At 48.1% G+C, this 24,967-nt stretch overlaps 1 protein-coding gene across 2 annotated transcripts in view; it reads left to right on the top strand.

Annotated features, from left to right (window-relative positions):
• ZNF395 (zinc finger protein 395) overlaps nucleotides 1-24,549 on the top strand; it is a 59,183-nt gene extending 34,634 nt beyond the window's left edge. For both annotated transcript variants that reach the window (XM_081854787.1, XM_081854786.1), the window contains exons 3-10: nucleotides 844-1,148; nucleotides 5,595-5,710; nucleotides 10,336-10,562; nucleotides 11,826-11,926; nucleotides 14,772-15,054; nucleotides 16,089-16,181; nucleotides 18,125-18,255; nucleotides 20,088-24,549. In XM_081854787.1, the coding sequence (XP_081710913.1) occupies nucleotides 844-1,148; nucleotides 5,595-5,710; nucleotides 10,336-10,562; nucleotides 11,826-11,926; nucleotides 14,772-15,054; nucleotides 16,089-16,181; nucleotides 18,125-18,255; nucleotides 20,088-20,199 (1,368 nt within the window). In that variant the 3' untranslated portion in view covers nucleotides 20,200-24,549. The remainder of the gene's footprint in view (nucleotides 1-843; nucleotides 1,149-5,594; nucleotides 5,711-10,335; nucleotides 10,563-11,825; nucleotides 11,927-14,771; nucleotides 15,055-16,088; nucleotides 16,182-18,124; nucleotides 18,256-20,087) is intronic.
• Nucleotides 24,550-24,967: the final 418 nt, after the last annotated feature.

Raw genomic sequence — 24,967 nt, forward strand, 5'->3', positions numbered from 1 at the left:
ACTCTATGACACAATGGGGCCTATTTTCAGGGGTTTAGTATATTTTATTTCTCAGATTTGCACGCTTCCCTTCATCCTTAGATCTCAGGGTGGTTTGCAACTTGAAAACCCAAGGCATGAAGAAGTATGGCAAGGGAAATTGATGGACTTTGTAGAACTGGCAAAACTGACACATAAACTACGGGACAAGGATAACTGTGACTTTAAAGATGAATGGGAACCTTTTGCAAAGTATTTAAAGACGCAGCAAAGTGAATTGGACTCCTTGGCAGGTTTTGATGAAACACTCACAAACTTTTTACAGTGTTATCTTGGGTTACATACGCTTCAGGTTACAGACTCCGCTAACCCAGAAATATTACCTCAGGTTAAGAACTTTGCTTCAGGATGAGAACAGAAATCATGTTCTGGCGGCGCAGCGGCAGCAGGATGCCCCATTAGCTAAAGTGGTGCTTCAGATTAAGAACAGTTTCAGGTTAAGAACCGACCTCCGGAACGAATTAAGTACTTAACCCGAGGTACCACTGTATTGATAACAACCAGTTAGACAAATTAAGGATCTATACAAATCTGTAACATGCAGAGAATAGCATTTATAGAGAAACCAGAGATTGGAACTGAGGGAAGTCAGGGTGGGGTGGAGTGGGGAGGGGAGGGTGGGTTGTTTTATGGGAGGGGGGGGAATGGGAAAAAAATTAAGGATGATATGTGTTTAAGATAACATGTTTTGTTTAAATTTATTAAAAAAGAAAAGAAAACCCAAGGCATGGCACACTGGGCTTGGGGGTTTGAGCCTGAAATGGCCGCCATGACGCTAGAGCGCATTTCCTCCTCCCTTTATAGGTCTACGTCTTCTACAAAGGTCAAGAGGCCCCTGGCTTGGTGGAGCACCACGACCACCTCAGCAACGAAGTGAAGGTGCTTCTTCTGGAGCAGGGCTTCTACGTCTGCCGGAAAGCCGAGGAAGTGAGGCTGGTTAACATGCAGGCCTTGCCTCTCCCAGCTCTGGAGATGGACCTCGGGTCTCCTGCCACGACGGGCTACGACACCGTCCCAGTGGCCATGGACCACGGACCGACCACGGAGGCGGCTGCCGTGGCAGCACCTGGACCGAGGTCGGTCTCACGGAGCATCGATGTGCCAAAAAGGTGAGTCCCGGATGTTTTGCTCGTGGCTGCGTAATACTTAATTCCTTATGACGTGGATCAAGTATTTTTTTAGCGTGGCCATCACCAAAATGGTGGCCCCCAGATGCATAGCTGTCAACTTACAGATTTGAAAATAAGGGACCAGCAGCCTCGAAAATAAGGGACCAGCAGCCAAAATAAGGGATTTTAGTCAACCAGCTGAAATGCGAAGTTAAAAGGGACCAGATAATTTGGGAGAGCAGCGCCAGTTTTTGGCCCTTCGTTTCCAGAGGTTGCTGCTCAAGACACCAGCTGATGAAACTCTGCAATTAAAGAACTACAAGCAGCAACCACTTTTCACGCAAAACGAAGTCCAATCTACGAAGATGCTGCTGCAGTTCTGTATCTTTTCTCTCGTGCTCCATGTGCAGCTCTCAGTTCCATCAGGCGGGGCGGGAGGAAGCGAGGGGAAATAGTGGCCGAAGTAAACCCACAGATCAGACCATCTATGCTAGTCTACTACTACAAATCTATGGGAGAAGCGCTTGCGGTCCTTCCTCCGCTTTCCCCCCTTGGAACACCTGCCCGCGCCTCCGCTTCCTCCTCCTCCTCTCTCTAAACTGCTTTCTCTATGGTTGCCCTCGCTCTCCTCTCAAGGCTCCTCAGCAATTCATAGGCCGCGCCAGGCTGCCCATCTCATCCGGGTCCTTCAGCGGAGCAGCCGCAGTACGGCCTAGTGGGAGCGGTGGTGATAGGCAGAGGGGAGGACCCAGGCAGAGACGTTCAGGAGGAGGATGGCGATGGAAGGGCCCGAGGCTCCCACCAGTCCCGGCAGGGAGGGGCTCCCGGGGGCCAAGGCTGGTGAGAGGAGGCCGGAGGGGGGCGGGCCAGGCAGCCAAGCAACACAGTTGGAGCCTCCCTCCTCCCTGGCCGGCAGGGAGGGAAATTTAAGGGGCATCATCAATAAGGGACAGCAGCGGGACATGGCGCTGGGATAAGGGACTGTCCCGCCAAATAAGGGACGCTTGACAGCTATGCCCAGATGTTTTTTTCCAGCTTCCCTCGGTTTCCAGAGCAGCTTGCAGTGATAAGACCACCTTAGAAACATGGACCGCCATTGTTAAAATGGCTGCGATCAGCTGCCCACTTCCTCACTGGAGTTCTTGCCTTTCAAAGGAGTTGGGGCGGCACTGCTGTGCCTTGTTAAACTGGGGTGCAAGTTGGGAGGTTCCTAAAAGGTGTCCAAAGTCCACCCCCCCCCCCGTGATGCACGAAATCTGTTACAGCATCCATCTTCAAACATGTGGTTGGAGGGTGGATGGTGGCTAACAGATTGAGGTTGAATCCTGACAAAACAGAAGTACTGTTTTTGGGGGACAGGGGGCGGGCAGGTGTGGAGGACTCCCTGGTCCTGAATGGGGTAACTGTGCCTCCGAAGGCCAGATGATCAGCCTGGGAGTCATTTTGGACTCATAGCTGTCCATGGAGGTGCAGGTCATTTCTGTGTCCAGGGCAGCTGTCTACCAGCTCCACCTGGTACACAGGATGAGACCTTACCTGCCTGCGGACTGTCTCGCCATAGTGCTGCATGCTCTGATTATCTCCCGCTTGGACTACTGCAATGCGCTCTACATGGGGCTACCTTTGAAGGTGACCCAGAAACTGCAATTAATGCAGAATGCGGCTGCTGGAGTGGCTGCTGGGACAGTATAACACCAGTCCTGAAAGATCTGCATTGGCTCCCAGTAAGTTTCCAAGCACAATTCAAAGTGTTGGTGCTGACCTTTCAAGCCCTAAACGGCCTCGGTCCTGTATACCTGAAGGAGCGTCTCCACCCCCATCATTCTGCCCGGACACTGAGGTCCAGCACCGAAGGCCTTCTGGCAGTTCCCTCGCTGCGAGAAGTGAGGTTACAGGGAACCAGACAGAGGGCCTTCTCGGTAGTGGCGCCTGCCCTGTGGAACGCCCTCCCCTCAGATGTGAAGGAAATAAGCAGCTATCTTCTTTTTAAAAGACATCTGAAGGCAGCCCTGTTTAGGGAAGTTTTAAATGTTAGATGCTGTATTGTTTTGACACTTGATTGGAAGCCGCCCAGTGTGGCTGGGGAAACTCAGCCAGATGGGCAGGGTATAAAAAATAAATTATTATTATTATTACTTTATTATTATTATTATTATTATTATTATTATTATTATTATTATTAGATCAAATAGTTCTTTGTAATGTTCAGTCTCCCTTTTCTAGTAATTGCAACCTGTTCTGGTCTCCCCCAGAGTTTGCATAGCAATAGCAAACAATACATCGCCCAGGACCGCTATGAGGGGCAGAGCGCGATGGCGGCTTCGCCCAGCGGTATATTGGAGGGGTGTGTGAAACTGCCATGTGCTCCCCAGCAGAGCAGCTTAAAGAACACCCCCCAGCTCTTGTGAGTCATAGGTAGGGTAGGGGCTCCGTTGAACGAATGGAGCCCAATGTTTTGACTCTGTGCAAGGAGACAGCTTCCCATGTTCCTAAATTGGGCAGCAGTTTTCAGGGTCTGGGGAGGGGCCCGTCCTGCTTCCTTTTTATTGCAGATGCTGGTGACTGAATGTGGCACCTTCCTTAGCAACCCCCCTTGCCTACTTCTGAGTTGCAGCCCCCCCGCGTTAAAGCAGACCAAGACATTGCATGGCAGTCCAAGCTGGAAATCCTAAGGAGAGCTTTCTTAACTCCTGGATACAACTAATGCTTAATTTTTTTAAAAAAAGGGGGGGGAGCGAAATGCTTTCTCTCCTGACTCCAGGTACGTGATGTTCTCCAGATCTGCTCTTGGGGGCTGTTTGGACTCGCCGCTTAAATAATTCATTCTGTTAAAAGCGCCTCTTACAGATCTCTCTTCCTGGATAGGCGGGCGAGCTGAGTTCAGCGCTGAGCTGAGTTCAGCTTTCCGTGCAGATTTGGGGGGCGGGGGGGGGGGGGAAGAGGCCTGGACTTTCCTTAACCCCCCGTGCCGGTTTCAAAGCTACCTTTTTTTTAAACGCCTGCTGAAACCTAACCAATTAAATGTCCTGTTTGAAACCCTCCATTCATTGCTGCCTTGTTGAGTCGATGCTTGCCGTCGTTTCATGACACCATGCTGAAATGCCTTCGTAGGATCAAGGCATAGTGCGATTCTTCCGCTGTGGTTCTTGCATTTCATTGGGGGGTACCTTCCAGTTCGACGATTCTGGTTAGAAGGGACCCAAGGGTCATCTAGTCCAACCCCCGTGTTGATTGGTTCGGTGGTTAGCACAGTGGAGGAATGCGCTTTTGGGGGGGGGGGTCAGACTGTTGGAAGATTCTTTTTTCCCCCTGGTGCAGAAATTCAACCAGCTTGTCGAGCGATACTCTGAGCTCCAAGCACCCATTGAAGCAAGCGAGGGACAGTGGCGGGTCAGTACTTTATAGACAAGGGACTGTCCGGCTCAAGGCAGGCAGTAGCTGACCAGCGACACTGTGCTCTCTCCCACCTACAAAGGCAACCTGTGGCACGCCTGCAGTGCAGGAATAGCAGCTAATAATACTGTAGTAGTAGTAATAATAATAATAATAATAATAATAATAATAATAATAATTTATTTATACCCCACCCATCTGGCTGGGTTTCCCCAGCCACTCTGGGCGGCTTCCAACAAAGTATTAAAATACAGTGGTCTGTTAAACATTAAAAGCTAGCAGCTACATTCTATTCGGCAGCTAGACTGGTGACTGGGGGGCGGCCGCCGAGACCATATAACACTGGTCCTGAAAGACCTACACTGGCTCCCAGCATGTTTCCAAGCACAATTCAAAGTGTTGGTGCTGACCTTTAAAGCCCTAAACGGCCTCAGTCCAGTATACCTGAAGGAGCGTCTCCACCTCCATCATCCATCCTGGACACTGAGGTCCAGCGCCGAGGGCCTTCTGGCGGTTCCCTCGCTGCGAGGGTGGCACCCGCCCTGTGGAATGCTCTCCCACCAGTTGTCAAAGAGAAAAATAACTACCAAACTTTTAGAAGACATCTGAAGGCAGCCCTGTTTAGGGAAGCTCTTAAAGTTTAATAGGTTATTGTATTTTAGTGTTTTGTTGGAAGCAGCCCAGTGTGGCTGGGGGGGCCCAGCCAGATGGGCGGGGTATAAATAGTAAATTGTTGTTGTTGTTGTTATTTATTATATAAAAGCTTCCCTAAACAGGGCTGCCTCCAGATGTCTTCTAAAAGTTTGGTAGTTGTTCTTCTCTTTGACGTCTGGTGGGAGGGCATTCCACAGGGAGGGTGCCACCACCGAGAAGACTGGTTCCTTGTAACTTGGCTGTTTGAAACAAATGCAAGCTGTTCAAAGTGTGACAGCAGGGCTCGAATCCTGGCGCCGTTTCTCCTGGGACGTGCTGGTTTCCCACCGTTTTTGTATGCATGGAAGTTGGCTTCATATTCAGCCCCCCTCCACCCTGTTCTTCGGTCTCTTGTTGCAGGAAATCAGATGCTGCTGCTGTGGAGATGGACGAAATGATGGCAGCCATGGTGTTGACCAGCTTATCCTGCAGCCCCGTGGTCCAGAGCCCCCCGAATGGTGATGCCGGCATCCCAGGTGAGCTTGATACGCCAAGATCGAATAGGAAGGACCCCATGGCCTAGTGGCAAGGGACACAAGGTCCCAGGTTCAGTCCCAGGTGTCTCCAGGTAAGGCTGGCAAAGGCTTTCCATTTTCATTGTCATTCTGGTCTCCCTGCTGCTCCACAACAGAGCAATGGAAAGCAAATTTGCTCCATATGGTTGACAGTCCTTAAAACACAGGGTGAAATCATGGGATGCCTTTGCCAGCCAGTTCAGATGTCCTGTTTCCTCCGTGGTCACAAACACTCAGACTCTCCTCTCGGTGATTTTGCTGAAGGTTTTGTTCCAGAAAACAGCATGTGACCTAAACATAGATCCGGTGATTGATTGATTGATGGACTACTGATCATTCAATTTCTGTGTGGCTTAATAGATTAAAACATACGAGAAAACAGAAGTGACAACAGACGACTTAAACATGAATTACTGCAAAAATACACGGTTGCGCATAAAAACGTTGCATTAATGCAAAGATGCTAATATACAGTGGTACCTCTGGTTATGTACTTAATTCGTTCCGGAGGTCTGTTCGTAGCCTGAAACTGTTCTTAACCTGAAGCACCACTTTAGCTAATGGGGCCCTCGCTGCTGCCGTGCCACCGGAGCACAATTTCTGTTCTCATCCTGAAGCAAAGTTCTTTGGACTGGGTGTCCATCAATATGCAGATGATACCCAGCTCTACCTCTCTTTCAAATCAGAACCAGTGAAGGCGGTGAAGGTCCTGTGTGAGTGCCTGGAGGCGGTTGGAGGATGGATGGAGGATGGATGGCGGCTAATGGACTGAGGTTGAATCCTGACAAGGCAGAAGTACTGTTTTGGGGGGACAGGGGGCGGGCTGGTGTGGAGGACTCCCTGGTCCTGAATAGGGTAACTGTGCCCCTGAAGGACCAGGTGCGCAGCCTGGGAGTCATTTTGGACTCACAGCTGTCCATGGAGGCGCAGGTCAATTCTGTATCCAGGGCAGCTGTTTACCAACTCCACCTGGTACGCAGGCTGAGACCCTACCTGCCCGCGGACTGTCTCGCCAGAGTGGTGCATGCTCTAGTTATCTCCCGCTTGGACTACTGCAATGCGCTCTACGTGGGGCTACCTTTGAAGGTGACTCGGAAACTACAGCTAATCCAGAATGCGGCAGCTAGACTGGTGACTGGGGGCGGCCGCCGAGACCACATAACACCGGTCTTGAAAGACCTACATTGGCTCCCAGTACGTTTCCGAGCACAATTCAAAGTGCTGGTGTTGACCTTTAAAGCCCTAAATGGCCTCGGCCCAGTATACCTGAAGGAGCGTCTCCACCCCCATTATATTATTATTATTAACCCAAGGTACTATTTCTGGATTAGCGGAGTCTGTAACCTGAAGCATATGTAACCCGAGGTACCACTGTATATAATATTTTCTTCTTAACACGCCCTCCCTCTCAGCTTCCAGGTTCTCATCAGGGTCCAAACAAATGCTCAGCTCACCCCAAAAATTCTCACCGCCAGAAGAGTTCCTGAAAACAGTGTTCCTCGCCCTCGTCTCTCACTCTAGACTTGCTTTTTCTGGGCGTCTCAAGGCGAAAGGTCCTTAATCAGGCTGCCCACAGCTGCGTCCCGTTCAGCTGCCCTCTGCACACCTAGTTCCAGGTGTGGCAGGTTTGGTGGGTTTCCAGCCCAATCACCTTCTAAATCCAGCCCACGGACGGTCCGGGAATCAGCAGTTTTTTACATGAGTAGAATGTGCCCTTTTATTTAAAATGCATATCTGGGTTATTTGTGGGGCCTGCCTGGTGTTTTTACATGAGTAGAATGTGCACTTTTATTTAAAATGTATCTCTGGGTTATTTGTGGGGCATAGGAGTTCGTTCATTATTTCCCTTCAAAATACAGTCCGGCCCCCACAAGGTCTGAGGGACAGTGGACTGGCCCCCTGCTGAAAAAGTTTGCTGACCCCTCGTCTAGAGGATGGGAAGAGGGGCCCCTTCCACTCACAGCAGGTTATGTGATCCTAACCCTGCAAAAATAAAAAATAAAATCCAAAGAGCTCAAGGTGTCATATGAGGCTTCCCCCCCCCCCCATTGAATCTCCCCAACACCCCTGCGAGGGAGGTTGGGCTGAAAGGCAGCGATTGGCCGAAGGTCACCCGGCGTCCTCAGTGGCCAAGTGATTGGATTTGAACCCAGGTCCTAGCCTGACACTCTAAGCCAGGCTTCCTCAACTTCGGCCCTCCAGATGTTTTGAGACTACAATTCCCATCATCCCTGACCACCGGTCCTGCTAGCTAGGGATCATGGGAGTTGTAGGCAAAACACATCTGGAGGGCCAACGTTGAGGAAGCCTGCACTAACCAGTGAAAAAAAGACAGCCACGCAACCAAGAAATTACACAAAACAAAAGAATTGCCGTGAAAATCCCTGAAACGAGAGATAATCGACTATCGAATTGAATAACAAAAATCATTTTTTTTGGGGGGGGGGTGTGGAAATTAACCTAGAATTAAACAAAGACTTAATGAGATGCCGGCTACAAAACTCCTTTCACTGAACTAATCCGTTTCCTCAGAAGGAAATAAAGAATTTTTAAACCTTGAATGATTTTAAGTGATATCAAACAAACTCAAGAGCAGGGCTGCGACGCTTCCTTGAGTTTACAAAAAAGGTATAAAAACCTCAGTGACAAGTTTAAAACATAGCCCTATTTAAGAGAACATTATAAACCATAAATGGTTTTCAATGATTTCCAGAAAACTCAAAAGCAGGGCTGAAACGCTTACAAAAAAAGGTTTTAAGAAAAACTTACAAAGGAATACGAGATAAGCTGTTTAAGTTTCAAACAAACTCAAAAACAGGGCTGAAGCGCTCCTGACTGCTGATGTTAAAGACTGATTCCCCCCCCCCGCCCCACTGCTCTAACCACTGAGACACACTGTCCTGGATCAGGACAGTGGCTCGTCTGGTCCGTAAGCAGGCCCTGAGCGAGAGAGCGCTCGATTTCACCCCTCCAACAGCTGCCCCATCTCCCTCCTTCGAGGTCTGACGGGACCCCTGCGTCCCCCCTGCGACCGTCTGGTTCAGTCGCCTTCTGAAACCAGCAAGGAGATGGTGGCGGAACTTTGCTGGCCGAGGAAACCGCCAGCCCAGTCCCTTGAGGGTTGCTGTTTGTGACCGTCCGCTCCCTTCTCTGTGCCCTCCGCCCGGCCCTGCCGTCGGACAGCTGCTTGGAAGGGCAGCTGGCCGCATTTGGGACGGTGTCTGCATTCCTAGAGAGAGGCACGGAGCACGTAACCCGACTCCCGGCCGCCGTTTCCAGTCGGATGCTCGGGCCTATTATGGGAGCGATGGGTCCTGGGGCCCCCAGAGGAGCCGGCGTCTCTATTTAGAGGTGCTGCCCAGGAATCAAGTTAAAAATAGGACTCTGCCAGTGTGGGAAAAGCCATCGATCGACTTAAGTTGGCAGCGCATTTGTGGAAACTCAGAGTGTGTAGGATTTATTCTCTTGCCCTCCTTTCCAGAAGCAAATTTCGCAGGTGCGATCCTGTGGACGCCTGCTCAAAGGTTATCCCTTTTGAGTTGGTTGGGCTTTGTCCAGCAGTGTCATACCCAACGCACAAATTTACTAAAGTCCTTCATATATCAGTTGCTGGAAACCACAGGAAGCGACAACGCTCCTGTATTCGAATCCTGCTTTCGGATTTCCCGAAATGGGCATCTGGTTGGTCACTGTGAGAGGTGGAAGCTGGACCAGATTTGCCATGGGCCTGATCCAGCACACTCATCTTACGTTTGTTAAATTGCTGTCTGAAACATCTGGAAGACACCAGCCTGAAGAAGGCCGTTTCAGCAAGACCTCTGACGTATCCCTACCCCATAAACAACCCACAATATTCCAGTGGAATCACAAAATTGTAAAACTGCTTTTCCTTTTTTTTTGCATATGCTTTTCGGTAATGGATAAGTAAAAAGCAAAACAAATAAATTTACAGATCAATTGTAAACAGATAAAAACATTAGCAGGATCATTGTAATAACCCGCAGTTTTATAAGAGTGTATATTTACAGTAGATAATTTAAGTGAGCAAGTTGAATGAATTTGGATATCCAAAACTAAATTTAAGGAACCGCAGAAAGGGGGGGGGGGGAGGAAGTCAAATTTTGAAATGTGAATTTGATTGTGAAACTAATGAAATGTATAAATTTTGAAAAGTATAACTGAAAAACAAAAACAAAGCAAAACAGAGAGGTTGATAGATGGGTGGATAAATTGAATGGCTATCTGGAGAGGGTGAGATTTGAACCTGGAGCCCTTTGCATGCAGGGCAGATTCCTCGGCCCTCCAGATGTTTGGAGACTACAATTCCCATCATCCCTGACCACTGGTCCTGCTAGCTAGGGATCATGGAAGTTGTAGTCCCAAAACATCTGGAGGGCCGAGGTTGAGAAGCCTGGCCTAGTAACGGGGGGGGGGGGGGGGAGAACAATTCGGAAAAGACGTTGACGGGGGCTGGAACTGAGCCAAGTGCGAAAGCAGTTTGCGTCTTGTTTCTCAAAAGAGCCGTGGGGTTGGAAGGGCTTCCCGAGGGTCATCTAGTCCAACCCCCTCTCTCCTCTGTTCCTTAGCATCCCAAGCGGCGGGCGATGTGTGGAAGGAAAGCGGAGACATGTCGGACGGGGGCAGCAGCAGCACTAGTGGGCACTGGAGCTGTATGTCGACCCCGTCTCCTCCCCATTCTGAGGCCAGCCCCAAGTACTCGAGCGAAGCCTTCAGTTCTCCCCGGCCGGACGACGGCTTTGAGACGGACTTGGACCCCTTCCTCTTTGATGAGCCTGCTCCCCGGAAGAGAAAGGTAGGGGGCGCAGAAGTGGGGAGGGGCAGTGGCTGGAGAATCGCCCCATGGAACGCGGATTCTTCGCTGCCTGATTTTTTGGCGACTTTCATTAACTCACTGTTAACCTGTGGAACTCCCTCCCACAGGAGGCTGTAATTGCCACTGACTATTATGGCTTTAGGGACGCGGGTGGCACCACAGAGCCTAGGATTGCCAATCAGAAGGTTGACGGTTCGAATCCCCGCAACGGGGTGAGCTCCCGTTCCTCGGTCCCTGCTCCTGCCAACCTAGCAGTTCGAAAGCACGTCAAAGTGCAAGTAGATAAATAGGTACTGCTCCAGCGGGAAGATAAACAGCGTTTCTGTGTGCTGCTCTGGTTCACCAGAAGTGGCTTAGTCATGCTGGCCTCATGACCCGGAAGCTGTATGCCGGCTCCCTCGGCCAATAAAGCGAGATGAGCACCGCAACCCCAGAGTCATCCGCGACTGGATCTAACAGTCAGGGTTCCCTTTACCTTTTTACAGTGGTGCCCCGCAAGACGAACGCCTCGCAAGACGGAAAACCCGCTAGACGAAAGGGTTTTCCGTTTTGGAGGCGCTTCGCAAAACGAATTTCCCTATGGGCTTGCTTCGCAAGACGAAAATGTCTTGCGAGTTCCTGCGGGGTTTTTCCTCTTTTTTCCCCCTTTTCCTAAGCCGTAAGCTGCTTATCAGCTGATCCGCTGATAAGCCGCTTATCAGCTGATCCGCTAAAAGCCGCTAAACCGCTAATAGCGCTAATCAGCTAAGCTGTCAATGGGCTTGCTTTGCAAGACGAAAAACCCGCTATACGAAGAGCCTCACGGAACGGATTAATTTCGTCTTGCGAGGCACCACTGTATGATGGCTTTTAAAAAGGATCCTGGTCTAGATGGGTCATTGGCCTGATCAGCAGACTCCTCTGTTCTTACTCAGCAGTTGGCTGATAATTAACTTGGCTAATGATGAGAAAAACAGGCCTGTTTTTCATGTGAATGTCCCTTTTGTGAGAATTTTTTTTTTTTACTGAATTTTTTCAGATAAGCAAAGAATAGCTATTAATGAACAAGACATATAAGAAAGCCTGACTATAGACTTAGTCCCGGGGATTCTTCTTCTTCTTCTTCTTTGATAACATTTTTTTTTATTTTCCAAATATGACAAAACGGAAACAAACAAACAAATAACCAGAAAAAAACAATAACCAGATTTAACTGCCTGCAGACCTGAACCAGGTGTCTCTCTCTCTCTCTCTCTCCCCTAGAATTCTGTGAAGGTGATGTACACCTGTCTGTGGCCCAGCTGCGGAAAAGTCCTTCGCTCCATCGTGGGGATCAAAAGGCACGTGAAGACCCAGCACTTGGGGTGAGTAAGGCCCCAAGACCCCGGTTGAACAGCGTTCACCCAGAGGGAAGCGACACGGTGTTGAGATTCCTTTCATTGTAGCTGGTTGGGCTGGATCAGCAATGTCCAACAGGTCAATCACAATCGACAGGTCTCCTTTGGATTGCCAGCTGGAGAAAGAAATGTTCTGGAATTCTCCGCCCACCGCGGTCCTTGTTCTGTCCATGAAATGGGGGAAGACGTTACTGAAAAGAAGCTTTCTCCTCTTATTTGCGTCGTGTTGTTTTGTGTGTGTTTTATGTCCTCCCCTTGGTGCTGGAGGAGACTCTTGAGAGTCCCATGGACTGCAAGAAGATCAAACCTCTCCATTCTGAAGGAAATCAGCCCTGAGTGCTCACTGGAAGGACAGATCCTGAAGCTGAGGCTCCAAGACTTTGGCCACCTCAGGAGAAGAGAAGACTCCCTGGAAAAGACCCTGATGTTGGGAAAGATGGAGGGCGCAAGGAGAAGGGGACGACAGAGGACGAGATGGTGGGAGAGTGTTCTCGAAGCTACCAGCATGAGTTTGACCAAACTGCGGGAGGCAGTGGAAGACAGGAGTGCCTGGCGTGCTCTGGTCCAGGGGGTCACGAAGAGTCGGACACGACTAAACGACTAAACAACAACAACAACAATGTCCTCCCCTCCGTTTTGCTTCCTCCAATGATGATGGGTAGATTCCCCCTCTCCATTGATCATTCCAGATCACTGCCAGTTGTTTTATGCTGGGAGTAGATCGCAGCCTCTAGGGAGTTGGGACTTGCTTGGGCTAGATGAACTTGGGGTAGCGTCCAACTCTTTCGTTCTGTGATGGAACTCGGGCGCTATTGATGGAATCAGAGGCTCCAGATGTGCCTGATTCCAGATATGGAACATTTGTGTGCAGGTGGCCTTCCAAGCTGAGCTCCTCAAGATCAGTTGCTGTACCTGCCAGCTTGAGGAGTTGTTGTTGTTGTACAATCACAGAATTGTAGAGGTGGAAGCGACTCCAAGTGTCACAGTTGTCCCCGTTGGGTTGTCACAGCTGGCCATGGTGGACGCCGCGACTGGTGTAGTGGCCAGAATTGGAGCTTCAACTTCTAACCGCCTGGTATTTATACCAAGCCTGGCCAATCCGGAGGTGCCATGCTGCCTGCCAATCACAGCCGCCGACATTGCCCATTCCCGTCCGTTTGCGAGCCTGAAAGAGAACTGAAAGGTGTAATAGAATGATTGGAACCTTATAACATATGTGGTGTTCATGTCCGGAAATTAAGAAATATTGGAATACAATACATGAGGAAATTAAAAAGCTAATAAAAACATCACATACTAAAAGAGCAGAATCATATTTATTAGGAATTTTGAATGGAGACATCCCAAATGACAAAATTAATATTTTATTGTACGCGACAACAGCAGTGAGAATGTTAATAGCCAATAACGGGAAAGGAAATTACGTTCCAACCAAAGAAGAATGGCTGAATAAATTATGCGAATACTAGGAATTAGCAAAGTTGACCGATTTGATAAGACAAAAACCAAAAAATATAATCTAGAAACAGTGGAAATGTTTAAATGATTTATTTATTATTTACAAAGATTAAATGTAAGGTATTGGTTGTGTTTAGAATAGATTTATGAAAGATTTAGAAAACTTATTGATTAGAATATTTGTGTGAGATTGTATGGGAAAAATACGGAATAACAGATACTATCTTGCTTAAAATGCATATAGGAAGTGCAGTGTAAGCGATGGAAGTCAACCAATGAAATTTTATTATTGAGATATTTGTAGGATAAATATGGAAGAAATTGTTCCAACTTTACTCTTTATTTTTTATTTTCTTCCTTTCCCCCTCTTTTGTTCTTTTTTTATATGTGTGTGCTTATCTGTATGTATTTGCAATATTTTGCATATATTTGACAATAATTATATTAAATAAATTAATAAAATAAAAGGGGAAAAAATGAAAGAGAACTCTGAGGCTCGGACATTCCCGGGGAATTTGCCTCCCCAAAAGCACAGCGTCGTCTCTGAGCTCTGAACGATGAGCAAAACAAAAGGGGAAACTGGGAGGTAGGCGGTTAACGCTACCTGGGCTGTTCTGTGGTCAAGAGGACGGTGCTTCTCTGTTTGATCTGGGGAGCCGATGGAAAAAGGGCGCCTCTAATTTAAATTAGACTACTGCAATGCGCTCTACTTGGGGCTACCTTTGAAGGTGACCCAGAAACTGCAATTAATCCCGAATGCAGCAGCTAGACTGGTGACTGGGAGTGGCCGCCGAGACCACATAACACCGGTCCTGAGAGATCTGCATTGGCTCCTAGTATGTTTCCGAGCACAATTCAAAGTGTTGATGCTGACCTTTAAAGCCCTAAACGGCCTCAGCCCAGTATACCTGAAGGAGCGTCTCCACCCCCATCATTCTGCCCGGATACTGAGGTCCAGCTCCAAGGGCCTTCTGGCAGTTCCTTCATTGTGAGAAGTGAGGTTACAGGGAACCAGGCAGAGGGCCTTTTCGGTAGTGGCACCTGCCCTGTGGAACACCCTCCCTTCAGATGTGAAGGAAATAAGCAGCTATCTTCTCTTTAAAAGACATCTGAAGGCAGCCCTGTTTGGGGAAGTTTTTAATATTTAATGCTGTATTGTTTTTAACACTTGATTGGAAGCCGCCCAGAGTGGCTGGGGAAACTCAGCCAGATGGACGGGGGTAAAATAAATAAATAAATAAATAAATAAATAAATAAATAATATCCCCAGAGCCCAAAATTTGCCAAATGTTGGACTTGTGTCTCCCCCCAGTTCCCTGGGCGTTGCTTAATCTCTCATTTCCCATCGCTGCAGAGACGGCGCCAATTCTGACCAGCGGAAGAGGGAAGAGGATTTTTACTACACGGAAATGCAAGTGAAGGACGAGGCGCCCCCAGAACCCGCAGCGGCCGTCTCCAGCCCCACCGCCACCTCTGTGGGGGCTTCTTCTCCCATCGCCATTCAGCAGACTCCGTCACAGCCAGAGGCTCTCATCCTGGACCAAGCAGTCCCTCCGGAACATCACCTGTCCAGCAGCGCCCTCAGCCAGTCGGCTCCTAGCTCCTTCTGGCACATCCAAGCCGACCATGCGTATCAGGTAGGGCCCGGCTGGCCCTCCCCAAATATATATCTCCCCCTCACACCCTTTTTATTACAACTAGCAAAACCCCAAAAGTGTGGCTTTGGGGTATTGCATCATACCACGTGCAAAACAGTTGAACGATAAATAATAAGAGGAATAGGGATGCACCAATATAATTTGAGGTTAAACCACAGAGCCTAGGACTTGCCGATCAGAAGGTCGGCCGTTCGAATCCCCTCTACGGGGTGAGCTCCCGTTGCTCGGTCCCTGCTCCTGCCAACCTAGCAGTTCGAAAGCACGTCAAAGTGCAAGTAGATAAATAGGTACCACTCCAGCGGGAAGGTAAACGGCGTTTCGACTTAGTCCTGCTGGCCACATGACCCGGAAGCTGTACGCCGGCTCCCTCGGCCAGTAAAGCGAGATGAGCGCCGCAACCCCAGAGTCGGCCACAACTGGACCTAATGGTCAGGGGTCCCTTTACCTTTACCATTATGCCACCTACAAGCGACGCAGGAGGCGCTGTGGGTTAAACCACAGAGCCTGGGGTTTCTGCTCAGAAGGTTGGCGGTTCGAATCCCTGTGACGGGGTGAGCTCCCGTTGCTCGGTCCCTGCTCCTGCCAACTTAACAGTTCGAAAGCACCTCAAAGTGCAAGTAGATAAATAGGTACCACTCTGGCGGGAAGATAAATGGTGTTTCCGTGCGCTGCTCTGCTTCGCCAGAAGCGGCTTAGTCCTGCTGGCCACATGACCCGGAAGCTGTACGCCGGCTCCCTCGGCCAATAAAGCGAGATGAGTGCCGCAACCCCAGAGTCACCCGCGACTGGACCTAATGGTCAGGGGTCTCTTTTACCTTTAGGCCACCTACAAGGGTAGTCTGGCTACGGTAATGCATGCTTTGAAAACAAAGTCCTCCTTCATGCAGCGTGCAGTTAAACTACAAACCTCTCTCTCTCTCTCCTGCCACCCCATAAATGCATTTTGCAAAATAGGCAGCGGAGATGGAAACGCAGTGAATCCTTTCACACCTCCCTTGTTTTTTCTCTCTCAGGCTCTGCCGTCCATCCAGATTCCAGTATCCCCGCACATATTCACCAGTATCAGCTGGGCTGCAGCGACATCTACTATCCCCACCCTCTCGCCGGTGAGTCCTGACTAGAGATTTAAAATTTCCGGAGATTTTGAAACCATGAGAAAAAATTGTTCCCCCCCCCTTGTTTTTTCCGGGGAAAAATACAAATTTTGGAAAAATTGAAAAAAAGTTTAGTGTGGAGTAGTTTTACAAATTGCGCGAAATGCAGTGTATATAAAAATATTATGCCTGCAATAAAACACGTAGCCACCCCCCTTCCCCTCAAAGGCAACAAAAAAAGCAAGAAACCATCAACGTAAAAATAATCAGATTTGCTCCTTAGCACCAATAGCAAATAAAGTTAAGGTCCACCTCAGTATTTAAGCTCCATAGAAGGTCTACCCTTTGAGTAGCGCTTTTTTAAAAGAAGAAACAAGACACAACATATGTTAAAACAAAATAAAAATTTTTCCTTCCAGTAGCACCTTAAAGACCAACTAAGTTAGTTCTTGGTATGAGCTTTCGTGTGCATGCACACTTCTTCTTTATTTTGTTTTGACTATGGCAGACCAACACGGCTACCTATCTGTAACTACAACATAGGTTGTTGTTGTTTAGTCGTTTAGTCGTGTCCGTCTCTTCATGACCCCATGGACCAGAGCATGCCAGGCACTCCTGTCTTCCACTGCCTCCCGCAGTTTGGTCAAACTCATGTTCGTACCTTCAAGAACACTATCCAACCATCTCGTCCTCTGTCGTCCCCTTCTCCTTGTGCCCTCCATCTTTCCCAACATCAGGGTCTTTTCCAGGGAGTCTTCTCTTCTCATGAGGTGGCCAAAGTATTGGAGCCTCAGCTTCAGGAGCTGTCCTTCCAGTGAGCACTCAGGGCTGATTTCCTTCAGAATGGAGAGGTTTGATCTTCTTGCAGTCCATGGGACTCTCAAGCGTCTCCTCCAGCACCAGAATTCAAAAGCATCAATTCTTCAGCGATCAGCCTTCTTTATGGTCCAGCTCTCACTTCCATACATCACTGCTGGGAAAACCATAGCTTTTACTATACGGACCTTTGTTGGCAAGGTGATGTTTCAGCTTTAAGATGCTGTCTAGGTTTGCCATCGCCTTTCTCCCAAGGAGCAGGTGTCTTTTAATTTCGTGGCTGCTGTCACCATCTGCAGTGATCATGGAGCCCAAGGAAGTAAAATCTCTCACTGCCTCTATTTCTTCCCCTTCTATTTGCCAGGAGGTGATGGCACCAGTGGCCATGATCTCATTAAAAGGTTCTTTAATTCCTCCTCACTTTCTGCCATCAAGGTTGTGTCATCTGCATATCTGAGGTTGTTGATATTTCTTCCGGCGATCTTAATTCCGGCTTGGGATTCATCCAGCCCAGCCTTTCGCATGATGAATTCTGCATATATGTTAAATAAGCAGGGAGACAGCCTTGTCGTACTACTTTCCCAATTTTGAACCTATCCATTGTTCCATATCCAGTTCTAGCTGTAGCTTCTTGTCCCACATAGAGATTTCTCAGAAGGCAAATGAGGTGATCAGAAATGGGAGTGTTCTTTAAGAACTTGCCATAGTTTGCTGTGGTCGACACAGTCAAAGGCTTTTGCATAGTCAATGAAGCAGAAGTAGATGTCTTTCTCGAACTCTCTAGCTTTCTCCATAATCCAGCGAATGTTTGCAATTTGGTCTCTGGTTCCTCTGCCTCTTCGAATACATGCAGTTTATTCTATCTCATTTTCTGAACTACTGTCATTTTCCATTTCTTCCTCCTTTGTCATATTTCTCGTGGACTTCTAAAAACCGGCTTTGGAAAAAAACAGGAAAAAACCTGATTTCCCCCCAATTTTTCTGGTTTTTTCCAGGCCTTTCCATCTCTTGTCCTGACTTCTGTGGCTGCAGGAATCTTGAGCGGCACAAAGGGCTGTTTCCAGCGCCTTGGGGAGGTGGGGTCCTGGAGTGACTTGCACTTGGGTGTATCGTAAACCGCGTACGTTTCTTGTTTGCAGGTGCGAAGCCGGTCCCTGAGTTTCAGCGAGCAGCAGCCTCCGCCGCCGCTGCCTCCTCCTCCTCCTCCGCCCCCTGTCTTGAAATCCCACCTGATTGTCACGTCTCCTCTGCGGGCGCCCAGCAGCTCGAGGTAAGGCCGGCAAATAATAATAATACAGCGGTACCTCAGGATACGAAAGGGATCCGTTCCGGAGCCCCGTTCGCATCCAGAAGCAAACGCAACCCGTGTCTCTGTGGCTCGCGATTTGCCGCTTCTGCACATGCGCATGATGTCATTTTGACCGTCTGCGCATGCGCAAGTGATGAAACCCGGAACTAACGCGTTCCGTTACTTCCGGGTCGCCGCGGAGCGCAACCCAAAAGCGCTCAACCTGAAGCGACTTCAACCCGAGGTATGACTGTAATACAGCGGACGCTCGGGTTGCGAACGTGATCCATGCGGGATGCACGTTCACAACCCGCAGCGTTCACAACCTGCAGCGGCGCATCTGTGCACACATGGGTTGCGATTCGGCGCTTCTGCGCATGCGCAAAGTGCGATTTAGAGTTTCTGCGCATGTGTGACCGCCGAAGCATCTGTAACCCGAGGTATGACTGTGATGATGATGATGATGATGATAATAATAATAATAATAATAATAGTAATAATAGTAATAATAATAGCCCACCCATCTGGCTGTGTTCCCCTGGCCACTCTGGCCAGCTTCCGACACATATAAAAACATAATAAAGTGTCAAACATTACAAACTTCCTAATAGCTTTTTATTATCAATTTATTTTACAATGCATATAAAATAGAGAACAACAATTACGGCAACAGGCAAAAATTAAAAGATGGGGGGAAACGAACTGTAAAATAGACACCTAGAATGGGTAAGCTGCACATGAATTAAAATAACCAAGCCCAGATCATCAAGTATTGTTCTACATTTGCCAGGCTTGTGACAGATTTGAAAATGATGGTTCTGGACTGCACTGAGATCTAGGGATGGAGGAAATAAAGGAAGGAACGAATGGATGAATGTCATAACAGAATGCCAAATCCTATCAAAGGTGTCTGGAGGTTCTAGTCCTTGTAGAAATCACAAATTATGTGTGATTTAAGTCTGCCTGGATAGCTCAGTTGGATAGAGTGTGGTGCTGATAACGCCAAGGTTGCAGGTTTGATCCCCGTATGGGACAGCTGCATATTCCTGCCTTGCAGGAATTTGGACTAAATGATCCTCAAAGACCCTTCCAACTCTTCAGTTATACGATTCTTTGATTTTCCTGTATTATAGCTATATTCCAGAGTCAGCAGTATCAAATATCTGGTGTAAGATTTTGGGCAGTTTCTGATTGAGTTGTGATCACTATTTGTGCTGCCAAGATTATATATATATATAACGACAACAACAGCAACAACAATTTCAATTTGTACCCTGCCCTCCCCGGCTGGAGCCGGGCTCAGGGCAGCTAACAACATAAAACTAACACAGTATACAAAGAACATAGTAACAGGCAATCAATTAATTAAAATACATCTTAAAATTTAGTTCAGAGCAAATTAAAATCTGGACAGATGGCAGTCCACAGGTAAAATTGACATGATGATGATGATGATATTTTATTATTTATACCTTGTCCATCTGGCTGGGCTTCCCCAGCAACTCTGGGCGGCTCCCGACAGAACCCCCAAAACAGAATAAAACTCCAAATATTAAAAAGCTCCCTAAACAGGGCTGCCTTCATCAGAAACACTCAGCAACATTTATTTTGAACAAGGCCTTCTTGACTTCCTTTTCGTTTGGCCCCGTGGTTCCCAGAGTGGGCGTAGTTCTGAACACGCCTAGAAGACGCCCCCCCCCCCCCAGGACTGCAACAAAGGCTGCTGTCCGCCTCTGTCCCCCTGTTTTCATGGCCCTAGGAAGTTCTCCTGCGTCTCGTTCAACGCCTGTCCCCTGCCTTTCTCTCTCCCGCAGGAAAGTCCGCGGCGAAGCCAAGAAGTGCCGTAAGGTCTACGGCATCGAGCACCGCGACCAGTGGTGCACCGCCTGCCGGTGGAAAAAGGCCTGCCAGCGATTCCTGGACTGAGCGCATGCAAGTTTCCCAAGATGGAGGGAGCAATTCTCTCTCTCGCTGCCAGCCAAGCACCAAGGGGCCAGACCTCTGTGTTTTTGCAGCGTCCGCGCCCTTGGAAGCCACTCTCCCCGTGCTTCAGCGGAGATCTCGAGATCCCGTCCTGGGCTCCGTATATTCTACATCCGGCAGGTTTTTTTCCTTCCTAATTTTCAGTGTTTTGTGGGAATGTTCGTTTTTTTTAAAACACACCTTTTCCTCCTATTTTTTAACACACATACACAAACACAGCACCTCCCTTTCTGTTTGTAAATAAGAGGGGCAAAGTGGGGAGGAAAGAGAGTTTTTGGCTTGGTGTAGCTTAACAGACTTGTTTCTCGGTGTGCCCAGGGACCAAAGAACCTTTTTTCCTGAACTGTTCCCTCCAAACGTAGTTGGCTGAGTGTTTGGGTCGGTGGTTGCCATATGGAGTGCATAGGAGCATCCCTTAGCTAACCCCAAATCGAGAGGGTGCTGGGTCCATCAGCTGAAGGAGGAAGGGGCGTGGCTGACTTCCTGTGGACTGTCTCCCCCTTCTGGTGCCCGGGAGGAATTACACGCTTGCACCCAAGCCCTGGGTGTTTTTTCCCTTCCTTTTAAACATTACGCTGTCAAAAGAACAATCATTGCATCAAGCTACAATCCAGCTTGTTTCATTGAAGTGGAAGAAACCTGGCTATATTGCTTTGATTTATGCTTTCATCCCCCCATTTTACACCTAAAATTTAATGTGCAAAACAGCCCTGGGGCACCTGAGGATTTCTCGTGTGGCTTCAGTTGCCCCCTCCCTCAAAGGCCAGACCCGGCGTTACCTGAGGGAGGAAATCATATTTTTGCTTAATGATGGGCTTGCCCATCAAGACCATAGGGTGGTTTTGTGGGTGCTCTGGTCCGAACTGGAGCGAGCAAAAGTCATGGGTGCCAGGGCATAAACGCCGTTATCGTGGCCTTCCTCAGCTTGGCCCCCCCTGCCAATGTTTTGGGCTGGCTGGGGCTGATGGGAGTTGTAGTCCGAAACACTGGCAGGGCGTCCGGTCGAGGAATTTGCTTCCTTCCTTCCTCTTCAAGGTCAGACCCGTTGTGCATGCAATCCAGACCGTTTGTCGCCAATGCACCCAACCTGCGCCATTTTGCAGAGCATGCTGGGAGAATGCACTTGGCTCACGCTGTGCAGTTGTGTGGAAGGGCAAAACATTTTGGGGAAAACCCTCTTTCTAGCCTAGTGCTGCCAGCAGTCAGTGCAGTTGCCAAATGACAATCAATGCAGAGAACTAGATCTCCTCGCTGGGGAACGATAAAAGTAGCCCAGGGATGTCTTGGGACAGGAGATTTAAAAACTCCAGGAATGTTGAAGCCCTGTTTCCCTGCACCCCCAGGTTGGGGGGGGGAATGAAAGTTTAGGTAGTACTTTTTTAAAAAATCGGATTTTCAACTTGCTTTAACACACCACGTTCCCAGCGGTTTCCATTTAGGCCCCAGAACCCTGGGGGAGAGGTGTGGGCCCCCACCCACAATTTGTCACATGACTCCATCTGCTTTTCTCTCGGTTGTGGGTACAGCACTGCGCAAGGAGGGAGTCCTCATTGAGGGCACTAAACTTTGGGGCTGCCAGTCACAACAGAGATGTGCTTGTTAACGAATCGTGGTTTCCCTTCCTTGGGGGAGCGCTTCCCTCCCTCCACAAAAACCCGTTGCCCGGACAGCTTTTTCGGATTGCTTATGTGGTTCCCCCCGTCCCAGTCACCTGCGTTTTGATAATCATGAGCCATAAACTAAAGACACAGATCTCTCCTTGCGAAAAGAGCAACGGAATGAACAATGAACACTCTGAGAACGAGGATTTCTTTACAGAAAATAAAAGCTAGCCCTGCTTTACTTTTAAGGGTACTTTTTAAGGCTTGGGGTGGGAGAGTTTTTTTTTTTTTAAAGGAGTTATGTATATTATCGGTGCTTGTTGAAAATTTTGTGTTTTTCTTTGTTGTCATTTTGCGCATCATAAACACCAGCCTCCCTCAATCTCCTGATCCTTTGGACCAGAACTGTGCCAGCTGCGGCTGGTTGGCAGATCTGGTCCAATACATCTGGAACACCCGAAAGTTGCGGGATGCTGCTATACACAGTATGTCGGATTTTTTATTTCCCTAAGCCCAGACTCCTGGTCAGTGCTAAAGCTGGTCGACGCCAAAATGTGGGTCTTATTTGAGCGCTTTGAACATCCAGGGAATCAGTGGATTATTGGATCACCCAAAGCTTGAGCCCAGATTTCTGCATTTTTATATTTCCAAATGTGAGATTTTGGGATATTTGTGTTCTCTCAATATCTTCAAATCAAATCAATCTTTATTATGGCCCAGAGACCCAACAAAACGATTTCTTCAAAGCAGTGTGCATTTTTTGGAAAAAGATGCCGTCATGAATTATGATGCGGAAACCTTGTCTTTTTGACAGCTGTGTTTAAATTTTGGGGACAAATAATCTGGGGCATCAGAGACGTTTCTTTGGAAATCTCATTCATCCTTCTTCAGAAATATTGATCTGTAGCTGCATTTGACCTTTCTGAGGTCCGGCAAAAATCTACCGGATTTCCAAAATTTTCTGTTTCTGCTCCTGAAGGAGTCGCCTGACCTCTCTTCCCCATCAGAACTAATTTGTCTTGAGACCAGTTTCTTCACTGGCAGAAGTCTAGGCCCTTTGGAATCTCTTTTTCGCTTCTGGTTTTTGTTTTGTTTTGTTAAAAGGTGATTAAGGAGGAGGTGGAAACAGAGAAATAATTTGTAAAGGAAAAAGGAAAGAAAAAAGAAAGGACTTTGGGGTAAGCATGGTGGTATCTGGCTTTCTCTTGCTAAGCTGCAAAAACCCCGGGGTTGGGGAATATTTCCTGCTGTTACCGAGCTATTAAAGGAATGTGCACTCCGTCAGCGGGGAGGCGATGAGTTATACTCACTGCTAAAAGCAGCGCCCTGGTTGCTGTATGCTCCAACCCCTGGCCTTGTTCATCAAATGCCTCGTTCCAAAATTCTATAGCACTTAAATTTTGGAAAGTAAAAAAGGAAAAGCTAAGCTTGCATAGGAATATATTTGTTGTCAGTATTTTATTTTTTTTTGTTTCATTCCATGGGATAAGAGTTCCCCACCGTCTCTTTTTATTTTCTGAGCTGTGCAGTACAAGTTAGACTGGACAACGTAGGTCTGTGGTTTTATGTATGCCTAGCCTTTTTCTTTCTTTTTAAAAAAACCTCGCTTGTCAAAGTCGTGGGGTGGGAGGGAACCCAGAACGCAATGGAAACTCGAGGGAACAATCTACCCATGCAACAGATTTCCGCTTTGCCATTATTTCCTAGGGCGCACAACTTCCCCTGCACCGAAAGGGCGCAATCCTGTTGTCTCTACACTTAGGATAGCGGACTTTACATCTGCATGTGATGGCCAGAAACTAGGGGCGAGTGATGGGAACAGGGAGGGCTGGCTCATTCTGCCTCCTCCTGGCAGACTGACTGCGAGGGCTGCCTATGCATGAGACTAGCCCTCATTGAGGAGCCAGGTTTAAGGTGCAGCCTGCTTCGTTCCACTCAAGATGCTCTGCTTCCTAGACTCTGGTCCTCCCCACCAAGCGCTTTGTGGCCCCACATGTAACTCCGATGGCTGGCATGCCTGTGTGTTGCCACGCTGTGGACTAGCGCCTTCCTTTTTGAATTGTGGCATGGTGGGAGCTTCGGGACTTTGCACTCAATAGAAACCAGCAATACACAAATCCCATCACCACTTCAAAAGCTGTGACCTTCATCTTGGGTCTCTGCATGATGTCCAGAGAGGTGTTCTGCAAATTATTTCAGGGCCCCAAAGTACACAATCCGGCTTCGATCAACGATAGCCTTGCAACTATTGCAGGTAACTTCAGTTTTTTCCCTTGGCAGGAAATGAACCGACAGCAAAATATTTGCTATTTCCGATGGCCAAAACAGCTGTTCCTCTGGATTTTCTTTACAGCTTTGAGCTCCCCTTTCCTCTGTTTGGGAAAATAGCCTAAATGTTTAGATCTCATTTTTAAAAATCTCTTCCCTTCCCCTTTCTCGTTTTCCCAGCCCATTCTCTCAATTTCCCTTGAAATGTGGTCGAGTTTCTTACGTAGAACTTTTTATAGTGAAAAGTCTCTCTTTTCCTCACCTGTCTGTAAAATGGGGTCGGGGGTCTCTCCTCTGACCACAGGTGTGTTTGTAGCCTTCCTAACAAATGGCAGCTCCTGCAACTGAACTCTATGAGCTGTTTTTCGTTGCCACATCTTTAAGGACATGGGTATATCCTTACTTCTAAAGGGGTTTTTTAAAATAAGAAAAATATAGGGTTGTATTCAAGCCAAGTTCCTCAACCCATTGATTCCAGTTTTGCAGGGCTTTCGGTCCACCATTCTGTGATCAGAATTTGTTCTTGTGCAACAGAAATTTTCTCTCCCTCCCTCTATACCTCCTAAATCTAAATCCTAGGGGTTTCTCATCCCATAACGGGGCACACATCAGAGGGGAATCTTGTTGTGTTAGCACGAAATCCCACACTTGTACAATTACTCTGTTGCACGCCACCTATATTCTTGTCCATCCAGTGTCTCTCTTTCCCCAATCGAACGGTCCAGGTTTGTCATTTCTGTATCCTGACTTTGCGAGACAGAAATCGCGTGAGTCGAAGACCCAGGAAAGATCTGCACACACCGCTGTGGGCTGGATCTCCCGCCCCACTTAAGAGGACTTTT

Source organism: Podarcis erhardii (assembly GCF_964252035.2).
Source record: "Podarcis erhardii genome assembly, chromosome: 3".
Classification (NCBI taxonomy): domain Eukaryota; kingdom Metazoa; phylum Chordata; class Lepidosauria; order Squamata; family Lacertidae; genus Podarcis; species Podarcis erhardii.